We start from the raw sequence: 25,645 nt of genomic DNA on the forward strand, positions 1-25,645 counted from the left end.
GTTCAAATTATGACCCCCGGGGCAAGGGTGGGGCCAATATGGCCGACCCAAGTTTTACATAGGAATATATAGGAAAAATCTTTAAAAATCTTCTTCTCTAGAACCACTGGGTCAGGAAAGATGGAACTCATGTGGAATCATCCTCAGGTAGTGTAGATTCAAGTTTGTTCAAATCATGACCCCCGGGGCTAGGGTGGGGACAAAATGGCCGACCCAAGTTTTACATAGGGATATATAGGGAAACCTTTTAAAATCTTCTTTTCAAGTACTTCATAGCTATGATTAGTGATATTAATATGGAATCATCCTCAGGTAGTGTAGATTCTAATTTGTTCAAATGATGAACGCCTGGAGGGGGGGGGGATAAATTCAAGCCCGATGTGCTCAGGTGAGCACAAAAAAATTACTTATTTTACTCACAATCGCCTTGGCACGGAAATACATGTATGGTTGTTTCAAACGGGTACAATGTAATATGTAATGAATAAATAAAGTAGTAGTTTTATCTTCTACAGTTCACATTATTTTATTAGTTAAAAGAATAAGCATATTTACTCTATGAGTAGATTAATTTTATATTTATACTACACGTGTTCGGTAACAAATACACATGTTTTACGGCAATGAAAATCATGTTATTAAAATATCGATTTAAAACATATGTATGTGCAGAAAAAAATTGTTTTTATTATTTATTCATCTATTGTTTATTTATATTTTAGCACCTGAAATTAGAATTATAGAATAATAGAATAATTTCAATGCAAGGAAAAGATTGGAGGCATTCCCAATAAGTCGTTCATCTTGCATTCATTGTTCGTTCACCGTTCACTTTGCGCTTGCGTTCGCACTCCATCTGCGTTCACTCACCGTTCACACATCATTCACCAAGTTGCATTCAGCGTTCGCACATCGTTCACTCACCGTTCATTCTGCATTCATTCACCCTTCATTCAGCGTTTTTTCACCGTTCAGGTGGGAAAGTAGAACGTTTCAGGGACTGTATTTTATCAAATTACCATGAAATTACTAATGTAAATATAAGTATTGAATTTTACAACTTTGACCAGTCATCATCGTTTCATAGTAATAAGGAAGGCTTTTAATAGGCACTACAGTGCATTAGTCAGTTTGATAGCACAGCTGTCCTTGATATGACATGATGGATGTCATTAGTGCTTAATTGAATTCTTCTGCATGAGGTGTTTGTCATTGTTGAATGAATTCAGAATTCAGAAAATCCAGTGGAAAAGGAAGGGGGGGGTTATTTCTCAGAGTATTGTTTATTTCAAACACATGCATATGCAATAATGGACTGGAATAGTTTTATTTTTTTTATCCTCACTTGATAAAACCTCTAATGTGAAATTAAATATCATATTATGCCACATTTACTTGGTTGTATTTTTGATCTCTTCAGTTAATTTTTTGTTGTGGTATTTTAGGCTGATCTCTTGCTTCTCTCTACAAGTGAACCTCACAGTTTGTGCTACATAGAAACAGCAGAACTTGATGGGTAGGTAACTTTAGAGGTCATCGGTTATTATTGCTGATACCTCATACATTAACTTAAAAACATCATATTCATGTTTTCTACATGTATTTTGATCATCGTTCACTTATATAATGTAACATTGTTATGTGATAATGGTCCAATTGGTGTGTCCTTTCTATGTATGGGAGTTAACTCTGTTTTCACTGTTCTTAAAGGGAGACCAATCTGAAGGTGAGACAGGCCATTCCAGAGACGGCAGAACTGGGAGATGACATAGAACAACTCTCCAGATTTGATGGTAATTTAATCTTATCAACAGAATCTTTACATAGATCAATTACTCCACATAACCTTTTACAGCTTGCATCACCGTTTAAACTTTTTGGGGATGGATGGATTAAGGGGGGAAGGAAATTTTTCTTATATAGAATTTCAGCAAAACTTCCCAATAAAGGACAATATTGTTACTGTTCTGCAGTTGAAGCCTAGGTTTTTATGGAACATTTATATACTTGATGAGTTTGATTTTCCCACTGTTGTACTCTGCCACACACAGACGGTGTTTATCATCCACGCTCAATCCATGAGGATTCTTCAGGTTACAGTTGTCTATATAACTGAGGAATAGTCCTGTCTGGTCTATGATGTGAATGCAGTGGTTGTCGCTGTCCGAAGTCAGAATCTGGCTCTGACTGTCAGTTGTGATTCCGTAAGGTTTGAATGGGTGTTCCTTCATAGCACAGGGATGACCAGTATATCTGAACTGGAGGCTCCCAGCCTTGTTGACCACCACAACTGCACCAGCTTCACTGTCAGCCACACAGATATCTAAGTTCTTGTTTTCACTTATGTATTTTATTTTTGAATTCCCTGAATAGAGTGGTTTGCCCTCTTCATCAAACTGAATGGTTTGGGTCTCGTAGGACTCAAAGTACCGCACTACCTTCACCTGTGTTTCTTCATCATTACATATGGTAACCAGAAGATCACCAGAGAGGCAGACACAGATGTTTCCAGGCTTCCAGGATTTCATTTTCACCATTTTTTTCACTGGTCCCCTTTTCACCACATTGACTGTTTTTGCTACGGAATCAGAATACAAAAGCTCTCCTGACTGCTTGCTAGCAATGTCAGCAGGCCACATCCCAGAGGTGGTCATGATACTCTTCACACAGGACCCAGTCTGGTCAAACTGTTTGATTGTGCTTACTTTACCACTGCTCCAAATGTTCCCTGTACTCATGCAGGCAACATTGCAAAGTTTCTGAAAACCAGAAGGGAAACTAACTACAATCTCTGGTTCATCAAGAAGCTGAGTTGGTGACAAATACCCAGGAAGATTTAGAGTGTCACCCTCCCTTTGTGTTGTGATGGGGAAAACTTCCAGCGATCCAAAGAGCTGGGCAATTTCTTCCTCCTTGATTGAGCCAGCTGTAAAAACGGGGCTCTTCACTTGAACTTTAGGGGGAAGTTCTCTAAAATTTAGGGATTTAATTTGACAATCAAGAGTTTTGCGAACTTCATTTGAACACAATATCCCATTGTTTTTATCTATTGCCTCATCAATGGCTACAATTTTATTATTTATAAGTGATAATTGTTTTCTCAAGGCATAGACGTGATCTTTACGGATTTCATCAATTTTAGATTGGAGTTGGCTTACAGCAAGATCAACCTTTTTGTGCAGTTCATCTTTTTGCTCAGATATCTTTGTAGTGATTTTTTTGTATTCACATTCAAGATTTTCTAATTCTCTCTCAACATTGCTGGCTAAATTTTCATATTTTGGGAAAATAACATCTTGTAAGGCTTCAGTATCTTTTTATATTGCTTTCTGTCTAGATGCAAAAACTTGAGACATTTGCAAGAACAAATGTCTGCAGTGCTTTTCAGAAGAAATGCATGTAGAACAAACAGGAAGATCACATTCCTTGCAGAAAAAGTGACAATATTGACTGGAATGGTCAATGCATTTTGTGAGTATCAAGGAGGACTTGTGTAAATCGAGGCCTAATATTTGATGTTCAATCCTGGAGTTTAACGACACATGAATCCCAACACAGGCCCTGCATAGACTGGCTTCACAGGAGTGGCAGTACAGCTGCACTACAGAGGTCTCGCAGACCTCACAACGAGGCACGTCCTGGGCTCCAAAGTGAGGCTCCATTCTAACAGCGGACCTAAAGGAAAGTTTTGGTAGAAGAACGAAACACTGAATTCTTGTGAAAATAAAACTAGAAATTATCAGATAACCATTGCATTGAGAATCAGGAAATAAAAGTTGGATAATTCTTTTTGATATAAAGAATTTATAAACAAGTCATATTATCTTACTTATTAGTAATCTAAATATTAATGAAAATATATAAAATGCTGAAAATCACCTTTGCACACCAACGATGAACATTAAAAACTTACCTATTATTGAACAGTATTGCTGTATTCACATGTACCAGGATTATGTGATGTGATACTTGTATCCATGTATACTTGTATTTTGTGAAATTGATCTATTTCCTGAAAGCAGTTATATTGCCTTCCTTATTTGATGGATGCAGTGTCCAAAAAAATTCAGTACAAAATAAATATTTATTATAGATTGTAAATCTACATAACTGGCAAAGACTTAGATGTCAGGTCCAAGTTATATATCAAAACCAAAGGTTAAGTGCATTGTGTCACTACTAGAAATTTTGTGCTTTATAGTAGAAATTTCGCATTATATACTTAAATAACACTCAAAATAAAGTGGTTTAGTTGAGAAAAAAATTGCAGTCAATACATTTATGATTTTATTCATCCTTTGTGAGTACTGGGATTTACATTACCAAAACAATTTACTTGAAATTAGAAATAATTCCCATCATTTTTCCATTGTTTATATCAGTTCAAAGGGACTGTCTTTGAAATAAATAGATACACACAATACAGTGTATTTATTATTTAGTTATTAATTTTAAGGGGGCCGACTATAGTTTTATTGCGTGAAAACTAGAATAGCGAAACTCCTCATTTTTATACCATATATAACTTACATTAACTTCAGTGTACATGCAAAGTTTGGGCGAAATCTAGCGTCCAGGTATTTTTGAGGGACCGTCTCAAAATACAGGTACATTTACTATAGGATTATATAGGAAAATGCCAATTTTTAGCACTTTAAAGCAAATTATACAAATACTACAATAGACATTTTGTTCAAACTATAATATTTGATGAGTAATACAATATTATACAATATATGTAAGAAACACAAAATTCTACCGTCTTGTTACCAGAGGGGCCATCTCAAAATGCAAAAAATTAGCAAATTTTACTATTTTTATAGAGTATTACAATATATGACGTACACAATGGATTCACATGAAAACATAATAAAAATATTGGAGAAATTCTCAAATTTCTATGTTTTAAGTTTCAAGAGCGCATGTTTATTACTTTTTCTTTAATAATAGTTTGATTACCCCTTTCTTTAAGAGCTACAGATTATCATAACGTCAAAAGCATACTGCAACGACGTCAACTTACCTATCAATTGCAAAATCGTTTAAAAATAAGTTATATCAAATTGTAATTACATTTTTATACCTATAATTTCTTAATTTTGTTTAATTTTAATAATTAAACGAAAAAAGTTGCATTATAACAGTAAATACGCTTCATTTTACTATGATGCGCGAAATATTGCGCAATGGAAACTATAGTCGGCCCCCTTGAAATAGTTATAATCTGAAGTTTGAGTTTTCAACCAGAGAGCATGCTTATGATTTGGGGGAGTGGGGGTGGGGGTTATCTATTAGATGGTTTGATATGCACCTGTAAATATATAATGTACATACTGTTTGGAGAATGCATCTATAATTTTCTCGGTATGTTTTTAAAAAAAGCAATTGATCTATTATACAGTGTCTCTGCTGAAAACTCCTTTTTAACAATCCAAATAAATATAGAAACTATTTTTCAGCTGAAATAAAATGTGAGGCTCCGAACAACAACTTGAGTAAATTTGAAGGCACCATGACTTGGCGAGGGCAAAAGTACTCTTTGGACAATGAGAAAATCTTGCTGAGAGGCTGTGTTCTTAGGAATACACAGTGGTGCTTCGGACTCGTCATATTTGCCGGGAAGGATACCAAACTCATGATGAATAGTGGGAGAACAGTCTTCAAAAGAACACATATAGACAGACTCATGAACCTCATCATCATTGGGGTAAGTCAGATTCTTTGAAATTCTCCTGTTAGAAATCATTTCATTATCAATGGGCAAGTACTTTATCCACATTGACCTAAAGCAAGACTGTATCGTGAACCAAAAGCATTTCACAAGTATAAACCTTCTTAAATTGAATCAATCTGCATTCCCTTGGACTGCCACTCCCAAAAAATGCCTAAAATTCAAAGTACATGTATTGATTGGATAGGGTCGATTTTGAAGAGTTGCTTGGACACATCAAACAAATCACTATAATTTTATTGTGGGGCTACAGTAAAGAAGTTTTACATAGAACTTGAAAGGGAAAAATCTTATTAAAAAAATCTCAAAAACAGCCAAGTCATGAAAAGTCATTACAACATGCAGACATCCTCATGTATTGCAGATTCACTATATTTGTTTAGACCTTGATTTTCAAGAGATGACGTCTTCTTTTCCTTAATGTTTTCAACACATAAATATATTTCCTTATTTTTTATAAAGTTTATTTTGGAGATTATCTTCATGTAATTTCCAGCACAAATTTATTCCTTATTCATTTGTCTTTGTCTAACAGGCATTTTAAAAAATATTTGTTCCTTGGAATTTTTTCCTTAAATTGTAATCAAGCACACAAACTGCATGATTATTAAAAGCAGCTTGCCTTCTCAATTTATTTAAAATCTGAACCCTCAGATGCAGAGTCTGCATGATGTGGTGGGCCAAATGGTCAATTCTTAAAGAAACAATACAAAAAAATTAATAACACCTTAGAAAACACTTTACTTGGCTTAGACAAACTGTGATGATAAATTGGTTGTTGCTAGTTGGCCCTCTACAAATTTAAGATAAATCCATGTCATCATGAATTCAGATATGGGACCTAGTCATATGTTTAAGAAATTGATATATCTTTGATAATATGTATAAAGCAGATAGTCTTTATTCATATTTATTACAAGAAGTTTTGAAATGATATAAAGTGTATTTACTAATACCATTTCTAATTTCCAGTACTTTTTCTGTTTAGATTTTCATTTTGCTTCTTGTCATGTGCCTGACTATGACCATATCCTGTGGTATATGGGAGACCCTGGTAGGAACCAAGTTCACGGTGTACCTTCCCTGGGAATCCTTTGTCCCTGGCTCGGCAGATAAACCCGGGAATGTGACGGAGGGAGCTACCACCATTTCTCTATTGATCTTCTTCTCCTACATCATCATCTTCAACACTGTGGTCCCCATATCTCTCTATGTCAGGTAAACAGTGGTGTCTGGTATCAATTTATAATGAAATTAAAAAAATGATTTCGCGAAATCTGATATCTCGAATACCATGGATATGTCGAAATGATGTGGAAGTTCTGACCATATATTCTGTAAGTATTTAACCCTCAATATCTTAAATCCTTGGATATCTTGATTTTTTTTCTCAGCCCCATCAGGTTTGAGGTAACGAAGTTTGACTGTACAATGTGTAAATAAACTTTTAGCTGTACAACATATAGTTGAAGAACTTGTGCATTTCACTTACATGTATGCCTTACTGGTGTCTGTCATCAGTACCGATATGTCTGTCTACCTGTCTGTCTGTAAACAATTTTTAAAAAATACTACTTCTCCAACAGATTTGGTCTGATTTCAGTAAGACTTAGTAGAAAAGTATGGTCTACTTACTAAAGATATTATTTTGAATCCATCAAATCAATCAAATGCAAAAAGAGCTTATTTTTCCTTGATTTACAGTGTGGAAATGATCAGACTGGCCAATAGTTTCTTGATTAACTGGGACAATAGAATGTATTACGAAAAGACCAACACGCCGGCCAAAGCTCGAACAACCACCCTCAACGAGGAGCTGGGACAGATAGAGTACATCTTCTCCGACAAAACAGGGACATTAACTCAGGTTCTTCATTACATTGTGAATATTTAAAAAAGCCAACTGCAGTCTTATTTAGAAGGGCAAGAGATCATTGGTTACATAAATATGTTCATTTTCATGTATGAGTATCAAATTCTCCAGAAAGGTATAAGCTTATATATGATTAATATCAACATTTCATGAAAGATATGTGTCAAAAACTCATACAAGAAATTAACATAACCTCTTTGCTAAATGATATAGGCCATCTTTGTCCTTTTTAAGCCTTTTTTATGAAGAGTTATCTTTTTTTTTTACTTCAGAATATTATGACATTTAATAAGTGTTCCATTGATGGGAAGTCCTACGGAGATGTTGTGGACGAGTATGGAAATCCATTGGATATAACAGAGGTAACATTTATATATGGACAAAAATTAATGTTGATCAATCCAGTGTATCTTTTTTGTCTGGTATAAAATATTCTAGATTTACTGTGGCTAATAAAATCATGCTTTTAGTGGAAATTTATCTTGAGAATTTTTTTTTTAAAATATAATTTGAAATTTTGAAACAAACTGTAGATAATTATCGAAGATTTTGACAAAGTGAGTATCAGGCCATCTTTAAAAAATTGTTTGGTTGCCCTCTCCTGACCGACTGACTAAAATAGCCCGATTCAAAACTTCTTTTTTTTTTTACATTCCAGGATACAATTTTTTTTTCTTTTTATTCCTCTTATCCAGTCAACAATTATTTTGAAATTTTCTGGAGAAAAAATTTCCCTTCTACCTACCATTCAAATTATTTTACCCTAGGTCGGGAGAGTTCAAGAAAACATTCTTTTCAAGATGACCTCAGTATTATGTTATTATTTTGATCATTTGTCTCCATCTTCGACATTATTCTTTCTTAACAAAAGATGACATTTAAAAATATTGCAAACACTTGAGAAATTTTAACAGATTAAATTTTGCTGCTTTTGAAGTAAAACATAAATAGATGTATTAACAACTGCCTTTTGTGGATAATGTGTATCTGTGCCTAGAGTTTAATTATAAAAATGGACATACACTGGCTGTTACAAAGTAATATTTTCTATATCATTAAATTAAGTTATAAATTATAGTTAAATATCGGAAGACTTTTATGAGAAGTTTATTTTGATTTTCTATTTGTTCAATGTCTAATTGTTGAATTGATAAAAAACTGCTGTTGATTGTTAAATGAAATTACATTTGGTATTCACTTATTTTATTTATGAATTTTTACATTAATGTTACAAAACGTTAATAATGATTTTTGCATTGACGTTTATTGTTAATTCTATTAAAATATTGTTTAATACATATTTATGTATCAATAAGTTTTCTTTGAAAGGTATTTGTATATCAACATTTTTAATAATATGAGTAAAATTCCTTATTTTCTAACTGAAAAAAGAAAAAAATAAGTAAAAGAATCTGAAATTACTTCAAACTATAGGAAACTGTAAGTGCATTTAATAAAAGTTTTTTTTATTAAAGATCATCAAAAGCAACATATACACAAACATACCCAGTAATGATATGCTACATTGTCACCTCTTCTCTTTTAACAGCAAACAGCTAGAGTGGATTTGTCAAACAACCCATATGCTGAGGAGAATTTTGAGTTTTATGATCAGCGTTTATTGGATGCAGTACAGTCCAACCATCCTTTGGTTCATGAATTCTTCAGAATCCTGGCCCTCTGTCACACAGTCATGCCAGAAGTCACAGGTAATCACACAGTAAAATGTCTTCTTTGGTTGTCAGTATGGGAATTTGTATTGCAGCTGTTGCAGAAAGATGCATAACCCCTAGGGTAATTTTTTTTCTGCGATGTAATTCCCGTTTTGACAACCAAAGAAAGACACTTTATTGTCTATATCTGTACAAATAACTATTTTGATATTGTATTGTTATGTACAACATATGTCATTAATGGAAGAACCATTGCTCAAGAAAACTGTAGAGGTGATATGTTAAGTGGTGTTTACTGACTGATAACAGCAATGCTTTTCATAAGAAATAAGGGTATGATATTCAGCTGATGTTAATATTAAGAATGAAAGGAATTGTATTGATTCACTAAGTTAAATGCGTTTGTAAAACATCTCATCTTTTCAGAATAAAGAAGACATGATTTTCATCCATACTGCAGTGTACAAAATTATTTTAAAATAACTGTACAATATTATGATTTTCACTACTCTGTTTTCTACCCTGCTGTCAATCTTTGTCACTAGATGGCGTGTTGGAGTATCAGGCCCAATCACCAGACGAGGGAGCCCTGGTGTCCGCCGCCAGGAACTTTGGCTTCGTATTCAAGGTTTGTGTTGTCTTATGTGGAACTTTCATCCGTCTGAACTTTCCAATTCAGACAGACTTTGAAATAACTTACCTAATGTTTGTACTCTGCAGATTAATTTTGTAATAAATGGAACTTTTCCCCCAAGTAAATATGGAGTCTGAACTTGGCAAATAGAAACAAATATGACTGAATCAAATAAGATTTTTAAATTGATAAAGACGTTTTTATTTCTGTTTTTCAGTCACGTACACCTCACACAATTACAATTGAGGTCAATGGAAAAGAAGAAGTTTATGATTTACTGTGTATTCTAGATTTCAATAATGTCCGAAAGCGAATGTCTGTAAGTATGAAATATAAGTAAGTTTGCAAGTTAACCTGAATTGATCTATTTTTTATTATTTTGTAACATCTATATTGGCTTCAGTGAATGTTTCTTACCTTTAGAAGTGGAATCATTTGTTAATACTTGTTTATGATTTCTTTATTGACCTAAAAATATGTCAAGGACATTCCTCTGATAAATTTCATACTGCTGAATTCATTTGTAAAAAATGTTGGTTCTATGATATTGCCCCATTTCAGGTGATTGTGAGAAAAGATGGTAAAATGCAGCTGATGTGTAAGGGAGCTGATAATGTGATATTTGAACGACTAGACAAGAAATGTGCAGAATCGAAAGAAATCATCACGCATCATTTAAATGTAGGTTTTATAATGTCTGCAGAGGGATTAAGCATAATTTCTGGGGAAATCCATTATCCTGATAAAAACGTTCATAAATAAATCTTTGTAGGAATTTGCCAATGATGGTCTTAGAACACTTTGTTTGGCTTCAAAAGATATATCAGAGGAAGTCTGGAATGTGTGGAAGGTCAAACACCATGAAGCAAGGTAACCTTGGTGATTAGCTAGCATTCGTCTGTACACACTGAAATTTACTTTTACAAAAATTGCTCAACAAAAAGGGATATTTTGTCATTTTTCTTTCTTTACTTTTACAAAAAATGCTAAACAGAAAGTGATATGTTGTAATTTTCATCACACATTGCTTTACTTTAAAAAAAATGCTGAACAAAAAATTGATATACTGTGTTTGTTTGACAGCACAGCCATGGAGGACCGAGATGAGAAGTTATCCAATGTTTATGAGGAGATAGAACAGGACATGTTCCTTGTGGGATCCACTGCTATTGAGGACAAATTACAAGATGGAGTCCCAGAGGCAATTGCTAATCTAGCAGCAGCTGGCATCAAGATCTGGGTGCTGACAGGGGATAAACAGGGTACATACTGAATTTGTAAAACAATCTCTCTCATTAATATTTCAGAAATATAAGGAATGTGATATGATTGTTTTGCTTGTACAAAGGGAGTTAGAAAAGAGTCTCAATATACAGATTAAGGTAACATCTTTCAGAGACTGCCATTAACATTGGATACTCCTGCCGTCTGCTTACGGATGAAATGGAGGAGACTTTTATTGTGGATGGAGAAACCGCACAAGAAGTCAAGAAACAAATGTCCGACTTTCTTAAAGCCATTAAAGACCACAAGGCTGAGAGACAACATGAGGAGAGGGTCCACATTGCCAATGGAGGAGGAGGAGGGGTCAGCTATGATGGATCCACAGCAGACCTCAACGTAGACATGCCGGGGGTGGACTTTGCTCTTGTCATCAATGGACATAGCTTGGTAAGCCAGAACTTCTCAAAGACTTTTCAAAAACTGAATATGGTCTAAATGTTATCAATTTGTTGGACCTGAAGGTGAAAATGTTGTTTAAGACTGCAGTTTTCTTACAAAGCTAACATCCTCATTCTCTCGAAAGACATATGATCTGTGTAACATAGTTCTAAGAAGTTGCTGATGGTAACTTAGATCTTTATATGGTTTTAGTACCATGCTTTGAGTCCAGACCAAGAGGACCTATTGGTGGAGCTAGGCTGTAGCTGTAAGGCTATCATCTGTTGTCGAGTCACTCCTCTACAGAAAGCCCTAGTGGTGGATCTTATCAAGAAAAGCCAGAACTCCATTACACTGTCTATTGGGGACGGGGCTAATGATGTCAGCATGATCAAGAGTAAGCCCTGTATTGGATGTACATGTATAAAAGGGTGTATTAAACTGATTGTATTTATATATTACAGTGTATTTTATCTGTATTCATTCTCTCCTTTTACTTTAAAGTTTAACAGTCAAGTATTAAGAAACAATGCAGTTTGCTGAAATGATTCACATGTACTTGCCATTCTCATCAATTGTTAAAGTTAATATGAATATATCATTGTTCTTGATACAGCTGCCCATATTGGAGTTGGAATCAGTGGACAAGAGGGAATGCAGGCTGTTCTGGCCAGTGACTACTCAATAGCGCAGTTCAGATACTTAGAACGTTTACTTCTGGTGCATGGACGCTGGTCTTACTTTAGAATGTGCAAATTTCTGAAGTATTTTTTCTACAAGAACTTTGCCTTTACACTGTGTCACCTGTGGTTTGCTTTTTTCTGTGGATTTTCTGCGCAGACTTTATATGATCCATATTTTGTGTCTTTCTATAATGTGTTTTATACGTCCATACCAGTTCTAGTCATGGCATGCTTTGATCAGGTATGGATAGATGGGTGACAAGCCATTCAATTTAAATAACTTCTTAGCAAAAAAATGTTTATGATGGTTAAATTTTTATAATTCTTATTTGTTTTTAATCATCGAAAAATTCTCATAAAAAAAAAAATACTTCACTATATATTTTATTGTTTAATTTTCACACATACATAGAATTTATAACATTGTGAAATAGAATATAACAAATGAACATGCTTTAAATGGAGTAGAGATTAATAGAGTTTCAGTATTGAAGTTTGTTCATGTATATGTATAATTTTAAATGATAAGTTGGACTTTGTTTTTACAGGATGTCAATGATTACTACTCACTAAGATACCCTAAGCTATACACACCAGGACTGCTGGACTCCATGTTCAACAAGAAAGTGTTTGCCTTCAGTGCGGGGGAGGGAATCATCACATCACTAGTGCTCTTCTTCATACCTTACTTTGCCTTTAAGTACGGTGTCCATTATGACGGTACAGATCTGACTGATCATCAGTCCCTAGGCTGTGCTGTGGCCAGCACTCTAGTTGTGGCTGTTAATCTAAGGGTAAACTACTTTGGACATTTTATTTTACTAGTCTCACATACAAGCTATGGAAGTTTAAAAGACATTGTTTGTACTGATATTTGCTTTTCAATAATTTTAACCTTGTGCTATTTTGAAAAACACAATTTTATCATAGTTTCCTTTATTTGTTAATATGTTTGTTAGTTATAGATGTTTAAAAATATTTTCTCATTGATATTACTTATACTTTATACATCCTTAAAACATAGATACATGTACTACTTGTACTTTATACATTTGTATATAATCTTCCTTTTTCCAGTGTGCAATGGATATGACATATTGGACAGCTTTCCATCATGTGGCAATATGGGGCAGTATTATATACTACTTTTGTTTCATCACAGCCATGTATGCAAGTTCCTTTAACTACACCTACGAGGGCGTGGCCTATCAGGTGTTCTCGTCAGCCCAGTTCTGGTTTACACTGCTTCTAACCTGTACCATACTGCTGTTACCTATTATTGCCTACAGGTTTTATTATATAGATGTCCATCCCTCACTCTCAGATCGCATTCGTCTGAAGCAGAGATTAACAAAATCCAAATCACGCTCAAAGGATCTTCACATAAGACGTGCCTCCACACTTCGACGCAGCACAAGGTCCTTGCGTTCAGGTTACGCTTTTGCACACCAGGAAGGCTTTGGTGAACTTATTACTAGTGGTCTTAATATGCGACAGCGTGTAGAAAAAAGTGAACAGAAAAACTCGGTAGAGTTGACTAAGGTCAGAAAGATTGATTCTGCTCCCTTGCCTGATTATAAGGAATTATACCCAGAAAATAACAATTCTAATGGCGCCTCCAATGTTTCCGTTGGCGAGAACAGTACCACAGCAGTAGTGATAGAAAACCATGATCACCATGATCCGGATAAACATGTTGTGTTCTGTGAAAAGCTTTAATGGCCGGGACATTTATAGAAAATTTATTTATTTTTGAAAGTAAGAGTCTGTTATATGTTGTTATTTTAGATAGGGAAATTGTTAGCTAGAGGAAGTTAATGATGAGTGTTACTATTATTATTATATGTACCTGGTACCATTGCATATTAACAATCAGGTTTTAGAATTTTTATCATTATTTTTAGAGACAAAAAGTTTTCTTTATTTATAAATAATATTACATTTGTATTAATGATTTAATTAGCAAAATCAAATACTAAAATATATACAGTCAGTTACAATCTTTTTTTAAAACATTTTGAAAGGTATATATTTCTGGGTTTCATTTGAAAAATATGTTATTTCATGTTGTAAATTTCACATAGAAGTGCCAATCCATATGTTATTTCTTTTTGTATTTATTCTCGTACTTTTCATGTAATTCACATTATTTTATCAGTTTTTTTTGTGCTTTTCTCCCTTGCGATTCACCATCTTGGGGTTTGGATCCCAGGCGAGTGAAAGTGCCCACCATTTGCGGTACTTTGTTGTACCTTCTTTTTGTTTGGGAACAACTTCTTTTGCATTTATATCAACTCTTTTGGCAGAGTGTTACTGAGAATCACTTTGTTAACGTAAAAACAAGAGTACTTCTTGGCCATCTATTCCTTGATGCATTACTGCTACATTTTCAAAAATAAATCATCACTGAAAAAAAAGGCATATGCCTCTTCTATTAGCCAGCATCTTATATATGTACTGAATTTTTTTTTAAAAATGTGTACGTACATAAGAGCTGATTTCCTCCCTCACCAAGAGGAGGTAAAAGTAGGACTTAAAGCAGGATAGGATTTTTCACTTTATGAAAAGACACTTAATTTTTTTTTTTAACTTAATATTCATCAGTGACTAACCCTTTGTCTAACTGATAAGATAAAGCACCAGAATTTTATGAAAAGTAAGCAGTGATGAGGGTTTTTTTATGCAATATGTAGCAGTAATGCTGAACTCCCCTATTCCTCATAATTGACATTGATGTGTTCAAGTGATATTTATCATTTTACCAAACATTTTAAAAATCTTATATTTTTTTGCATTCTTTTTTTAATAAAATGTGTATTGGGCATATATATAATTATCTTGAACTGAATTGGAATAGCATTTTTTTTCTGTGGCAGTTATGTCCCTTTTGTAAAGCATACAAGAAAATTAGACATAGTTAAACAAAATCACACTAAAACCATTTATTATTAAAAACAAAAAATAGACGTAAGTTGCATTTTTGTTGTTGCTGTTACTGTAATAACAATGTTCAATTTTTCTTTATTGGACTTCAACCATATTTTTACAGTCAAAATATTTATTAAAGAAATGTATTTTAAGATGTTATATTTTTTTAAGGAAAAATAATTCTAACTTGCTGACAGTCATCAGTATTCTAACTATGAAATTGACCAACTGCTCAAATTGTTTATCTTTTGCTATCCTTAAGATTTTTATTTCAAAAAAAAGGAAAAGATACCCTGAAACAGATATAAATATAATCTAATTTTTTTTTTTGTATATCTTTGATTGAAGGTATCATCCTGATTTGATAGCTTATTTTAATTTATGTTAGGTTTCACAAAGTTTTTTGGCTAACAAGTTTTTTTTTTTTTTTTGGAAGAATAAATGTGAGCAATATGGCCCAGAGCCTCGGATTAACATAATAAATGACCCCCCTAGACTTACAGACTTGTTACATTGAATGTCTTATAGTGCTTCTCTCCAACTCAAATTAATTTATGTACCAGTAAATTCATGTATTTTTGATAATGAGAACAGTTTCGATTGTTACCAGTATTAAGATCTTTGTTTAAAAAGTATAATTCAAAAAGAAATTTCAAATGGCTTTAAAAGGAACAATTGAACACAAAATGTTGATGGATTTACAAAGCCTTTCCCCATGAAAATCAGTCTATCAATGAAGGAAGATACATAAATAGAAAACAACAAATTCGATTATGATCTGAATAATCTAATTAGATAAAAAGCAAATGGGACAAATGCCCAGTTTATCCATTTATACGGGTACCAATTATTCATTGTATGTTGTACATGTATCGGTTTCTGTTGATCAAATAATTTATATATATGGTTTATTTCTTTTCTGTGAGTAAAACTGTTTTATTTTATTTACATATCATCATAAGAATCTATGCTTTCTTTCTTTGTTCTTGTTAAATCATCTTTCATTTACTTTATAAATATACTTTGTTAATAATTTATTTGGGTGTAGACCTATTTGTTAAAAAATAGTCACAAACATTTATAGAATGTAAGATAGAGCTGAGAAATCTACCTGTGCAATGAAGTCTCGCACTTAACTAAAAAAAATACTGTAAAGTGATTATAGTTTTCTATGTACAAGAAATGATAAACAAATGAATTTGGAAGTGAACTGGTTAATATAATATTAGTCGATGGACACAATTATTATACTGGAAAATATTGTATTCAATTTAATCTTATTTGTAGAGTACTACTGCATGTGTTCTTATTTAGATAATATTCAAGCACATTGTGCAATATGATAGTGTTAAATTATTAGCTTCACAAAATTATGAATTCAAATTCATTTGGTGAATGAAATATCTGATGGGTCTAGTTATGATTGTGGTTACCAGATCATAACTGTCTGACATGCTAATTGAATGTCAAACTTTCTAAAATGAGTTCACATTGTATGATGAGTGATTTCTGTCCATCTTCTGAAATTCCATCTTAGCTAGCCAAGGGTTTCCAATCCAAATCAGGTAGATTTCGAATAGGAAACCCTTGAATAGCGAAGATGCTGGACTCGTAGTGTGTTTCATTTTCTTTCAGTTCTGTATTAATTGGATATGCAGTTAAGAATTCAGAAATTGACATTTGTATGTTTTCTTTATTTATTTGATTTCTTTCTTTGTCAGTTTTTTTGTTAAACTTTTATTTTTTGAAACTTGTAAAATGTTTATGGCTATTTAGAGATGCCCCGAGTTTTACCTTATACTTTTCACCTTCTAGTAAAGTTTCTGATGCTGATTGAGGCAATAAATATATTTTAAATAAATACATGAATTTATATTGTCTTCATATGATTTATTCTTATGCAGAAAGAAATTTTCAACACATAACCTAAAACCTCTTTTTCAGTTCCATATAGGATTATCACTCTTGAAATAAAGATCAGCTCAATTTTATTTGAACATATTGTATGTAAAATACATGACTAGATTAAGCAGCTGACTTAAATAAGGAAGTTATCGATGGAGCAACTAAAGTCTCATCTTTAGTAAGCAATACTTTCAGATACAAAGCATATGTGGCAAACTTTTCAGTGTCTTTTATTTTAAGTTCACTGTGATATATCAAATACACAACAAGTGTTGTTTTTTTTCTCAAGTTCTGAAGTTTTTGAATGAATTCTGCTTCATAAAGATATAAAATACATGTAGGTCAGCTAATAAAGGAGCACAATTAGCACCCATAGGAATTGCAACTATTTGTATATCAGTTCTTGTTTAAATATAATTTTTTTCTTGTCTTTGATGATTGATCATTGCTGTAAAGTGAAAAGTAAGAAGACAAGAAATATTCAATAATTTATTGAATTAGATATTGCACTCTTTGAATGTACCAAAATACAACAAAGTGTATATTACATGAAAATATGGAATAAAGGTCAAAATATTTGAAATATCTTGAGGACATGTCAATCACATTAGACATACTGTAAACGTGGAAATTTTGACGATGTGCTAATTTTGACTATATTGACGACTTTTCTTTTCTTGTCAAAATTTACACTCGGCAATCTTCAAATCATACATGTATATATTTATAGCGTCACAACAGACATTGACCATTGTACAACTTTACCGCTTAATTTTCTCGGTTTTCCCGTATTAAAACTAGATGAAAGTTCTGTTAATATCCTTTGTAATTAGTTATGAAAACATAGTGATATATAATCACACTTTTTAAAAAAACTATTTATTCTAAACTAATGTATGCATAACTTAGCGTAATTATCACGCCTAGCTTTACCAAATTTGTCACCTCAGGCAATTGATCGCTAATAATGAAACTTGAAATACAAAAGGGTTATTTATGTTATCGGGTCTTGCATACTTATAGGGTTTGTACAATCTTACACACCGTAGAAGGTCTAATTCATTTTTTACTTTGTAAATTCAAAGATACCTAACTTGATTCAATATTTCGTCAAAATTAACACTCGTCAATTTTCATAAATAAAAAATCGTCAATTTTTCAACTCGTCAATATAACCACGTTTACAGTATAAGACATGTAAAATTGAATTATTGGAAACAATATTGATATTGCTCTTTTGCACTCTTGTTTTCCCCCCTTTCTTCAGCTGTAATCAATTCAGTTTTCTGCCCTGAATTTAGTATTTATCATGTTAATTTTTCTGCCAGCAAACCAACAAAATTAAAAATTGTGACAAGAATTAGGTTATATAAACACAATTGATCAGCAATAATTCATAATGCTATCATTGGCTGATGTTCTAACAATTCAAAAAATATGTTTAAGTTTTTTTAAACATATTAAAGATAAATTACTTGATCATCGATCATAATATATAGCATTGCATGAAAAGAATTATTGAAGTTCTCTGGTTATAAACATTTCTGATTCAACAAACTGCTTAACAACTTTACTTCAAAAGCATTTGAAAACATCACCTAAACATTGTGAGAATGCTTAAATTTTATGCTGTAGACCGCATGGTTTCAATTTTTGAAGTCCAACAAAGGCATGCAAAAACAATTAAATATTGATCAAGTTTGATGCCTTTTACAGAAGTACTTATTTAGCATCACTCTGAGAGTTGCTTCAGCATTGAGGAAATGGCCACAGCTAATCCCGCTCCTAACTGATCCTCTGTATACGGCTCATCCAGGGGCGGGACATGAATGAAGGCGGAGCGAGACTTGTTGATTGACAGGGAAGTGTAATAGGAAAAGTCACACAAGTACCTGTTATAATTAAAATATAAATACATGTCAGATTAATATAATAATTGAAATATCGGATATATTTGTACATACTGTCATGTGATTTGACTTGTTTTCTTTTGACCAGTCAAAATATATATTGTAAAGCTATAATCATTGAAAATATCTAGAGGTTCATTTTCCATTTCGTATGCTTTTTGAATATGTGCAAGAACAAAAGTATATCAGCACTGGTATGCCGTTAAAATCAGTCTACCAGGATAAGATGGGGAAGGGATGCATGAACTCCTTTTGAAAAGTTACTAGAAAGGCTATGAGAATAAATCAAGCCTCTACATGTACAGTTCAACCACAAAATCAGGATACTTATTCATAAGCAAATCATCCAGATATATAAAGGCTCTGGATTACTAAAAATATTTTTTAGATAATAACTGGTAGATATAAATGTAAATTATGTTTCCCATAAATCTTGTCTGGAATTAAAAGCATTTTAATTTTTATCTGGATTAATGAGGTTCCACTGTTTACATTTAAAATTAACACCAAAAGGAACTGTACCAAAAGATTTCTCAATCCATACCTGCCAGCATCCTCTGAGACTTCTGCTTTCAGCTCATTATCTGCATTGTTGATCTCATCACTGACTCGACTCATGTCCAGCCCTGTACAGATACACTCCTCCCCCTCCTCCCTACAGCACTCCTTATAAGGAGTTTGACCTTTGACATCTTTGCGATGGTAACCTACATTGTGAGCCCTCTGTTCTAAGGTTATTTTATTTGCTATTCCTGAGACTCCAACATGTACAACTAGCTAAAAATTAAGAAAAAATTTCCAAGTCAACCTGTTAGAGCTATGTGTGCAGGCAAGGATCCAGGATTTTAGAGAGATGCTATTAGATTGCAAGGAAATAGGCTTCAGTCAAAGTCCCCAGATATCAAGGACAGCCTGGAACTAAGCTACATTAAGCTTCTTGGAATCAGCAATTAGTGAGTGTTAACTGAACATACATGTACATACATGAACTTTAACCTCATTTATTATTAGATCAATGTATGACAATGGAAACTGCTGGTACATGTTTATATAAAAAAAATTTGTTTTAAAGCAAGCACTTAGCATCGTTTTTGAAAGTGGGGGGGGGGGGGGGCACCAAGAAAAAAAAAATTGGGGGGGGGGGGGGGGGTAATGGCCAATCTTTTTCAAGGCCAACTTCCTTCTCACTTCCAATTTTTTGGCATACAATACTACATTTCCTTTATATCACTATATTGTGGTAAGAAGTGGGGGGGCCAACTCACCTTTCAATAGACATTTTCAACAGTAAAGGTAATGTTGGGAAAAAAAGGGGGGGCAGGCCCCCCTGTTGCTATGTGCCTGAAAGGGGAGAAGCAATATGTGCCCTCACTTTAATCCATCCCTGGAATGTAGTTGGAAAAGTTATTAATAAGAATATTCTATAGTTTATTAACATTATTTCCCATTCAACATGTTCAAAATGAACAATTAAAAACAAAGGAAAAAGCATGTTTTATGTGGAAATAAGACAATTGTTCTATGCAAGTATCATCATACTAGTCTTTAATAATAAAGGATCAATAATTTATTTAAAGGAATACTTAAGGTTTAATCTGAATACACTTTATCAGACAATCATAGCATTCTGACTTTCCACATCAGATACATGTATCAGAACACAGTACCGATGGATCTTTCTGTTTCCACAGCTCTGGTACAATCTGGCTGACCTCCTGATAATCTACTGGGATTTCTTCAATATGGACGTTAACATCAGGTAACAAGTTTCTCCTCTTCAGATTCTGTACAGCCACCCAGCTGGCATTGACTGAATGTTCCCCAAAAGGTCCAAATCCTGAAATAATCAAGAGTACTTTTGTTATGAAAATTATTTTTGAAACAAGATGCGTATGTGAAACACTATGCGCCCGGTGTGGCAACAAAGTTTGAAAAAACTATTTTTAGCATATAGGTCACAGTGAATGTTACAAAGTAATTGACCTTGGTGTCATTTGAAAGAGTTAATAAGTGGAGTATGCATATAAAATATGAAGTCTCTATCTCCTATGGTTCAAAAGTTATGGCGAAAGTTCGAAGAAACTATTTTTAGCATATATGTCACAGTCAAGGTAACAAGGTCATTGACCTTGGTGTGATTTGAAAGAACTCAATAAGTGGAGTATGCATATCAAATATGAAGTCTCTATCTCCCATGGTTCAAAAGTTATGGCAAAGGTCATAGTTGACAACAGACAGACAGATGAACAGACAAACAGACAGGACAACAAGAGGCCCATGGGCCACATCGCTCACCTGAGAAGCTTTGACCATTCTGTTCTTTACCAGATTTCCCCCTTGTTATACATAATGCATCCCCACCCTACCCCACTGATCATAATTTAGACATTTTGAAATCTACATACCCCATGATCCTTCCATGGGCACATACAGCTTTTTTGGCCCAGTGGTTCCTAAGATTTTCAAAGATTTTTCCTATATATTTCTATGTAAAACTCTGATTCCCTATAATGGCCCCCCCCTTCCCCCGGGGGTCATGATTCCTACAATTTAGAATTTACACTACCCCAGAATGCTTCCACATAATATATTTTCTGGCCCAGTGGTTCTTGAGAAGAAGATTTTCAAAGATTTTTCCTATATATATATAAAACTTTGATTCCCCATTGTGGCCCCGCCCTCCCCCGGGGGTCATGATTTGAACAATTTAGGATCTACAATAAACCAGGATGCTTCCACATACGTTTCAGCTTTACTGGCCCAGTGGTTCTTGAGAAGAAGATTTTCAAAGATTTTTCCTATATATTTCTATGTAAAACTTTGATACCCTATTGTGGCCCCGCCCTTCCCCCGGGGGTCATGATTTGAATAATTTAGAATCTACACTATACCAGGATGCTTCCACATAAGTTTCAGCTTTTCTGGCCCAGTGGTTCCTGAGAAGAAGATTTTCAAAGATTTCTCCTATATATTTCTATGTAAAACTTTGATTTAATGGCCCCGCCCTTCCCCCGGGGGTCATGATTCCTACAATTTAGAATTTACACTACCCCAGAATGCTTCCACATAAGCTTCACTTTTTCTGGCCCAGGGGTTCTTGAGAATAAGATTTTCAAAGATTTTTCCTATATATACTGACACGCAAAAGAAACGCAACCACCAGTAATCTACAAATGTTTGAATTTTTTATCTAATGATTTTCAAAAAAGAATACAATAAGGCTAAACTCACTTTTCAGAACATCAGGGATTTGATAAAAATGTTAAGTGTTTATCTTTTAACTTTACTAAGTAACATATGACTGTTAAAACACCCCCCTCCCAGCAATTCAATTACAACGTGCAAGACTGTCCTAAACAACAATTGCAGCTTAATTTTTACGATACAGTAGGTTAATCAATATCGAGATCTGAGCGAAGGAATAATTCTTTGCCATTTTTAAATGCCTGTTTTTGAGATGATTAGGTCGAATTTTCTCTAACTTAGCGCATTGTAGTAACCATTGGACTTCCGGTCCAAGGACTATCATTTATGCATTTGATACATAAGACCCCGTTGAGGCGTAATGCAGTATATTTTTGCATCATCAACTCTCCAACACCTTTACATTGAGATTTTCCAATTAAGGCAATGGAAATGCTTACTTAAGCCATTTTCGAGAAGCCTTAGCATCGTAACGGGAAACGAAAGGAGATTTTATTTTTTGAAATATTGCTGCTTTACTTAAGATGAACAGTATAAACTCTTAAAACTCCCATAATATTGCCAAATGTTTTGTTAAACATGCAATTTTTGATTTCTGTTAAGCAGACTCAAACTTGACTTCCGGTTATGGTACGAAAATCGTTCAACCGTTAAATTACCGATATTTACCAAATTGAAGATATCCATAATTTTAAGATACAAAATTCTTTACTTTACATAATTATTTCCCCCAAAGTAGGGTGTTGCGTTTCTTTTGCGTGTCAGTATATTTCTATATAAAACTTTGATTCCCCATTGTGGCCCCGCCCTTCCCCCGGGGGTCATTATTTGAACAATTTAGAATCTACATTATACCAGGATGCTTCCACATAAGTTTCAGCTTTACTGGCCCAGTGGTTCTGGAGAAGAAGATTTTCAAAGATTTTTCCTATATATTTCTATGTAAAACTTTGATTCCCCATCATATGTGAACAAGAAATCTACACTATACCAATGCTTCCACATAAGTTTCAGCTTTTCTGCCCCAGTGGTTCTTGAGAAGAAGATTTTCAAAGATTTTTCCTATATATCTCTATATAAAACTTTGATTCCCCATTGTGGCCCCGCCCTTCCCCCGGGGGTCATGATTTGAACAATTTAGGATCTACATTATACCAGGATGCTTCCACATACGTTTCAGCTTTACTGGCCCAGTGGTTCTTGAGAAGAAGATTTTTTAATGACCCAACCCTATTATCTCCCCTTGCGAGGGGATATCCATTTTAACAATTTAAATCACCCAAGGTTGCTTTGTACCAAGTTTGGTCAAAATTGGCCCAGTGGTTCTTGAGAAGAAGTCGAAAATGTGAAAGTTTACGGACGGACGACGGACAAAATGTGATCAGAAAAGCTCACTTGAGCCTTCGGCTCAGGTGAGCTAAAAACAATATACGTTCCTGATCTATCGATCCGGGTGCATAAAAATCAAACAAATACTTCAATACACAGTTTATCATGCTAAATTGTAGTATAATTTGATCCCCCCCCCCCCCCAACTTGGTATATAATTTCTATTCACAGTGTTTCACAAACATATATACTATTTTTATATCATATATGTGAAACAACTGTGAATAGAAATTGCATATGTGGATTCTTTCAGGTGATGTGTCTTCAAAGACGAAAACAATTTACGGAGGGAGGAATTTATAATGCCCCTAATGGTTATGGCCATGAAAATTGGCCTGGGTAGCAGTCGGAAGAGGACCTGACTAATGAAACTGGGGTCCCGGATTTGATTGTGGTCTAGCCATACATGTTCTCCTTAATTTTACTGTTTTTTAATTGACATACCTGTAATCAGAACGGTCCTCTTCTCATTTCCCATGTTTGATGAATGTAGAACCCCGCTAATACTTAAATATTATCCAAGATCAAGTGAAAATACTACATATAAACTGAATCAGGACGGAGGACCGACAACTCAACTGTCATGTCAACACGATTACACAAAAAGAAAGTGAAAGTACCAATAGAGATCGAGGAGTTCCGATACAAAGAGTGAGATGTTTACCCCCCCCCCCCCTTCTTCTTCCCAATCAACAAGTAAAAGGACATAAGAAATTGCGGTACTTCTGAGTTCAAAAGGTGTGAATGGACATTTTAGCGGAAGATTTACCGTATACAACATTTTAGTGCGGGGGAGGAGGCGAAGGGGTGTAAATATTCAAATATTTAGCGGATTCTGTTGAAAGAATGAACAAAGATGTTATAAGGCCTAACAGCCGATAAATTAATGGGATAATAACGTGAAAACATAAAAGTTGTGCCAGGGAAATATTGCATTATAAGAAATGAGGGGGATAAACCATTATTAAATCAAAAATGCAAATATTGTAGAACAGATATTGAATATATTAAAGAAATTTCACAACAAAAGAATTAAACTATTGTATAAATTTAATTAAACCATAAGTCATAAGTGTACATGTATATTAATAAGGCCCAATGGCCTTTCAAATTTCAAACATACATGTAACTCTATTAATGAGAAAGCATAAACATATAGATCACAGTATAAGTATACCGCGACTTATATAATATTGTAATATTTTACAACTTTTCGTTGGGCATACAACCCAATTTTGATCGTGAATGTAAGTTTAACCAACTTGATTCAATGCCAGTTTTTACTCAAATTTCACTCAATTGATAACAAATCGTTGAAACGCGTATATCTAAGCCAATTTAGCTAAAAATTCTGACTTTAAGGATGGATTCAAGTACATCGCTGACCAGACGGACAGTATCAAGGTCACTTTTCATAGACCACGGCCATGAGGGCCATCAAGGAAAAATAACTTTGGAATATCCAATCTCTACATATATACCTTAATAGTCAGAAAATATCAGAATTAAGAGTCATTAAAAATTAAGTCTCTTACCCATAATAAATCCTATATGTTATAAACCTTCTTAAAAACGCTTTTCCCATTTTAAAATTTTGTAAAGTTTGGCCACATACACTTGTGCAGAAACATTTAAAGCCCACTAAAATCATACAATGAACAGAATATAACATAACTGCAGTAGTCTGCTGCAAATTCATGTAGTTGATCATCAATGTCAAACTCGATTTTTTCATTGAACTTGTACATAGCATGTTAGCGTACACGTACACAGCTGCTTGAAAATAGAACATGTACAATTCTGCATGACAATGTTTCGCATCATCTATATAATTAAGAGAAGAAAGAGTACATTCACATCTTCTCACTCTTGTAGATTTGGGGGGGGGGGGTCGTTGTGAGATGAAGAAAATACCTAGCTTAAATTCGGTCTTTTGCATTTTAAACTGAGCAACTTCGATTATTAAGACATGCGAAAGCTCTAGTAAGAACTGTTTAAAATGATAACCAAGGTTAACGTTTTTTAAAGTGGGTCTAACTCCAAGTCAATAATA

The 25,645-nt window shown here is 33.8% G+C and overlaps 2 protein-coding genes across 7 annotated transcripts in view; one reads left to right on the forward strand and one right to left on the reverse strand.

The window, feature by feature from the left end:
• LOC134252998 (phospholipid-transporting ATPase ID-like) overlaps positions 1 to 14,360 on the forward strand; it is a 50,663-nt gene extending 36,303 nt beyond the window's left edge. For all 6 annotated transcript variants that reach the window (XM_062735524.1, XM_062735523.1, XM_062735528.1 and 3 more), the window contains 17 exons: positions 1,446 to 1,516; positions 1,711 to 1,793; positions 5,460 to 5,707; positions 6,720 to 6,949; positions 7,436 to 7,598; positions 7,877 to 7,966; positions 9,154 to 9,313; positions 9,823 to 9,905; positions 10,129 to 10,230; positions 10,473 to 10,592; positions 10,684 to 10,781; positions 10,995 to 11,173; positions 11,308 to 11,582; positions 11,787 to 11,970; positions 12,190 to 12,497; positions 12,805 to 13,050; positions 13,334 to 14,360. In XM_062735524.1, the coding sequence (XP_062591508.1) occupies positions 1,446 to 1,516; positions 1,711 to 1,793; positions 5,460 to 5,707; positions 6,720 to 6,949; positions 7,436 to 7,598; positions 7,877 to 7,966; positions 9,154 to 9,313; positions 9,823 to 9,905; positions 10,129 to 10,230; positions 10,473 to 10,592; positions 10,684 to 10,781; positions 10,995 to 11,173; positions 11,308 to 11,582; positions 11,787 to 11,970; positions 12,190 to 12,497; positions 12,805 to 13,050; positions 13,334 to 13,975 (3,282 nt within the window). In that variant the 3' untranslated portion in view covers positions 13,976 to 14,360. The remainder of the gene's footprint in view (positions 1 to 1,445; positions 1,517 to 1,710; positions 1,794 to 5,459; positions 5,708 to 6,719; positions 6,950 to 7,435; positions 7,599 to 7,876; positions 7,967 to 9,153; positions 9,314 to 9,822; positions 9,906 to 10,128; positions 10,231 to 10,472; positions 10,593 to 10,683; positions 10,782 to 10,994; positions 11,174 to 11,307; positions 11,583 to 11,786; positions 11,971 to 12,189; positions 12,498 to 12,804; positions 13,051 to 13,333) is intronic.
• Positions 14,361 to 17,565: 3,205 nt separating this feature from the next.
• On the reverse strand, positions 17,566 to 24,195 carry LOC134252997 (pyroglutamyl-peptidase 1-like). Its single transcript, XM_062735522.1, has 4 exons — positions 24,037 to 24,195; positions 20,667 to 20,836; positions 19,544 to 19,776; positions 17,566 to 18,981 (listed from the first exon to the last, which is right to left on the reverse strand). Exons 1-4 carry the CDS (start codon positions 24,068 to 24,070, stop codon positions 18,822 to 18,824), a joined length of 597 nt encoding a protein of 198 aa, XP_062591506.1. The 5' UTR covers positions 24,071 to 24,195; the 3' UTR covers positions 17,566 to 18,821.
• Positions 24,196 to 25,645: the final 1,450 nt, after the last annotated feature.

Source organism: Saccostrea cucullata, unplaced genomic scaffold, assembly GCF_032062105.1.
Source record: "Saccostrea cucullata isolate Sc308-1 unplaced genomic scaffold, CSIRO_AGI_Scuc_v1 ctg1556, whole genome shotgun sequence".
Classification (NCBI taxonomy): Eukaryota; Metazoa; Mollusca; class Bivalvia; order Ostreida; family Ostreidae; genus Saccostrea; species Saccostrea cuccullata.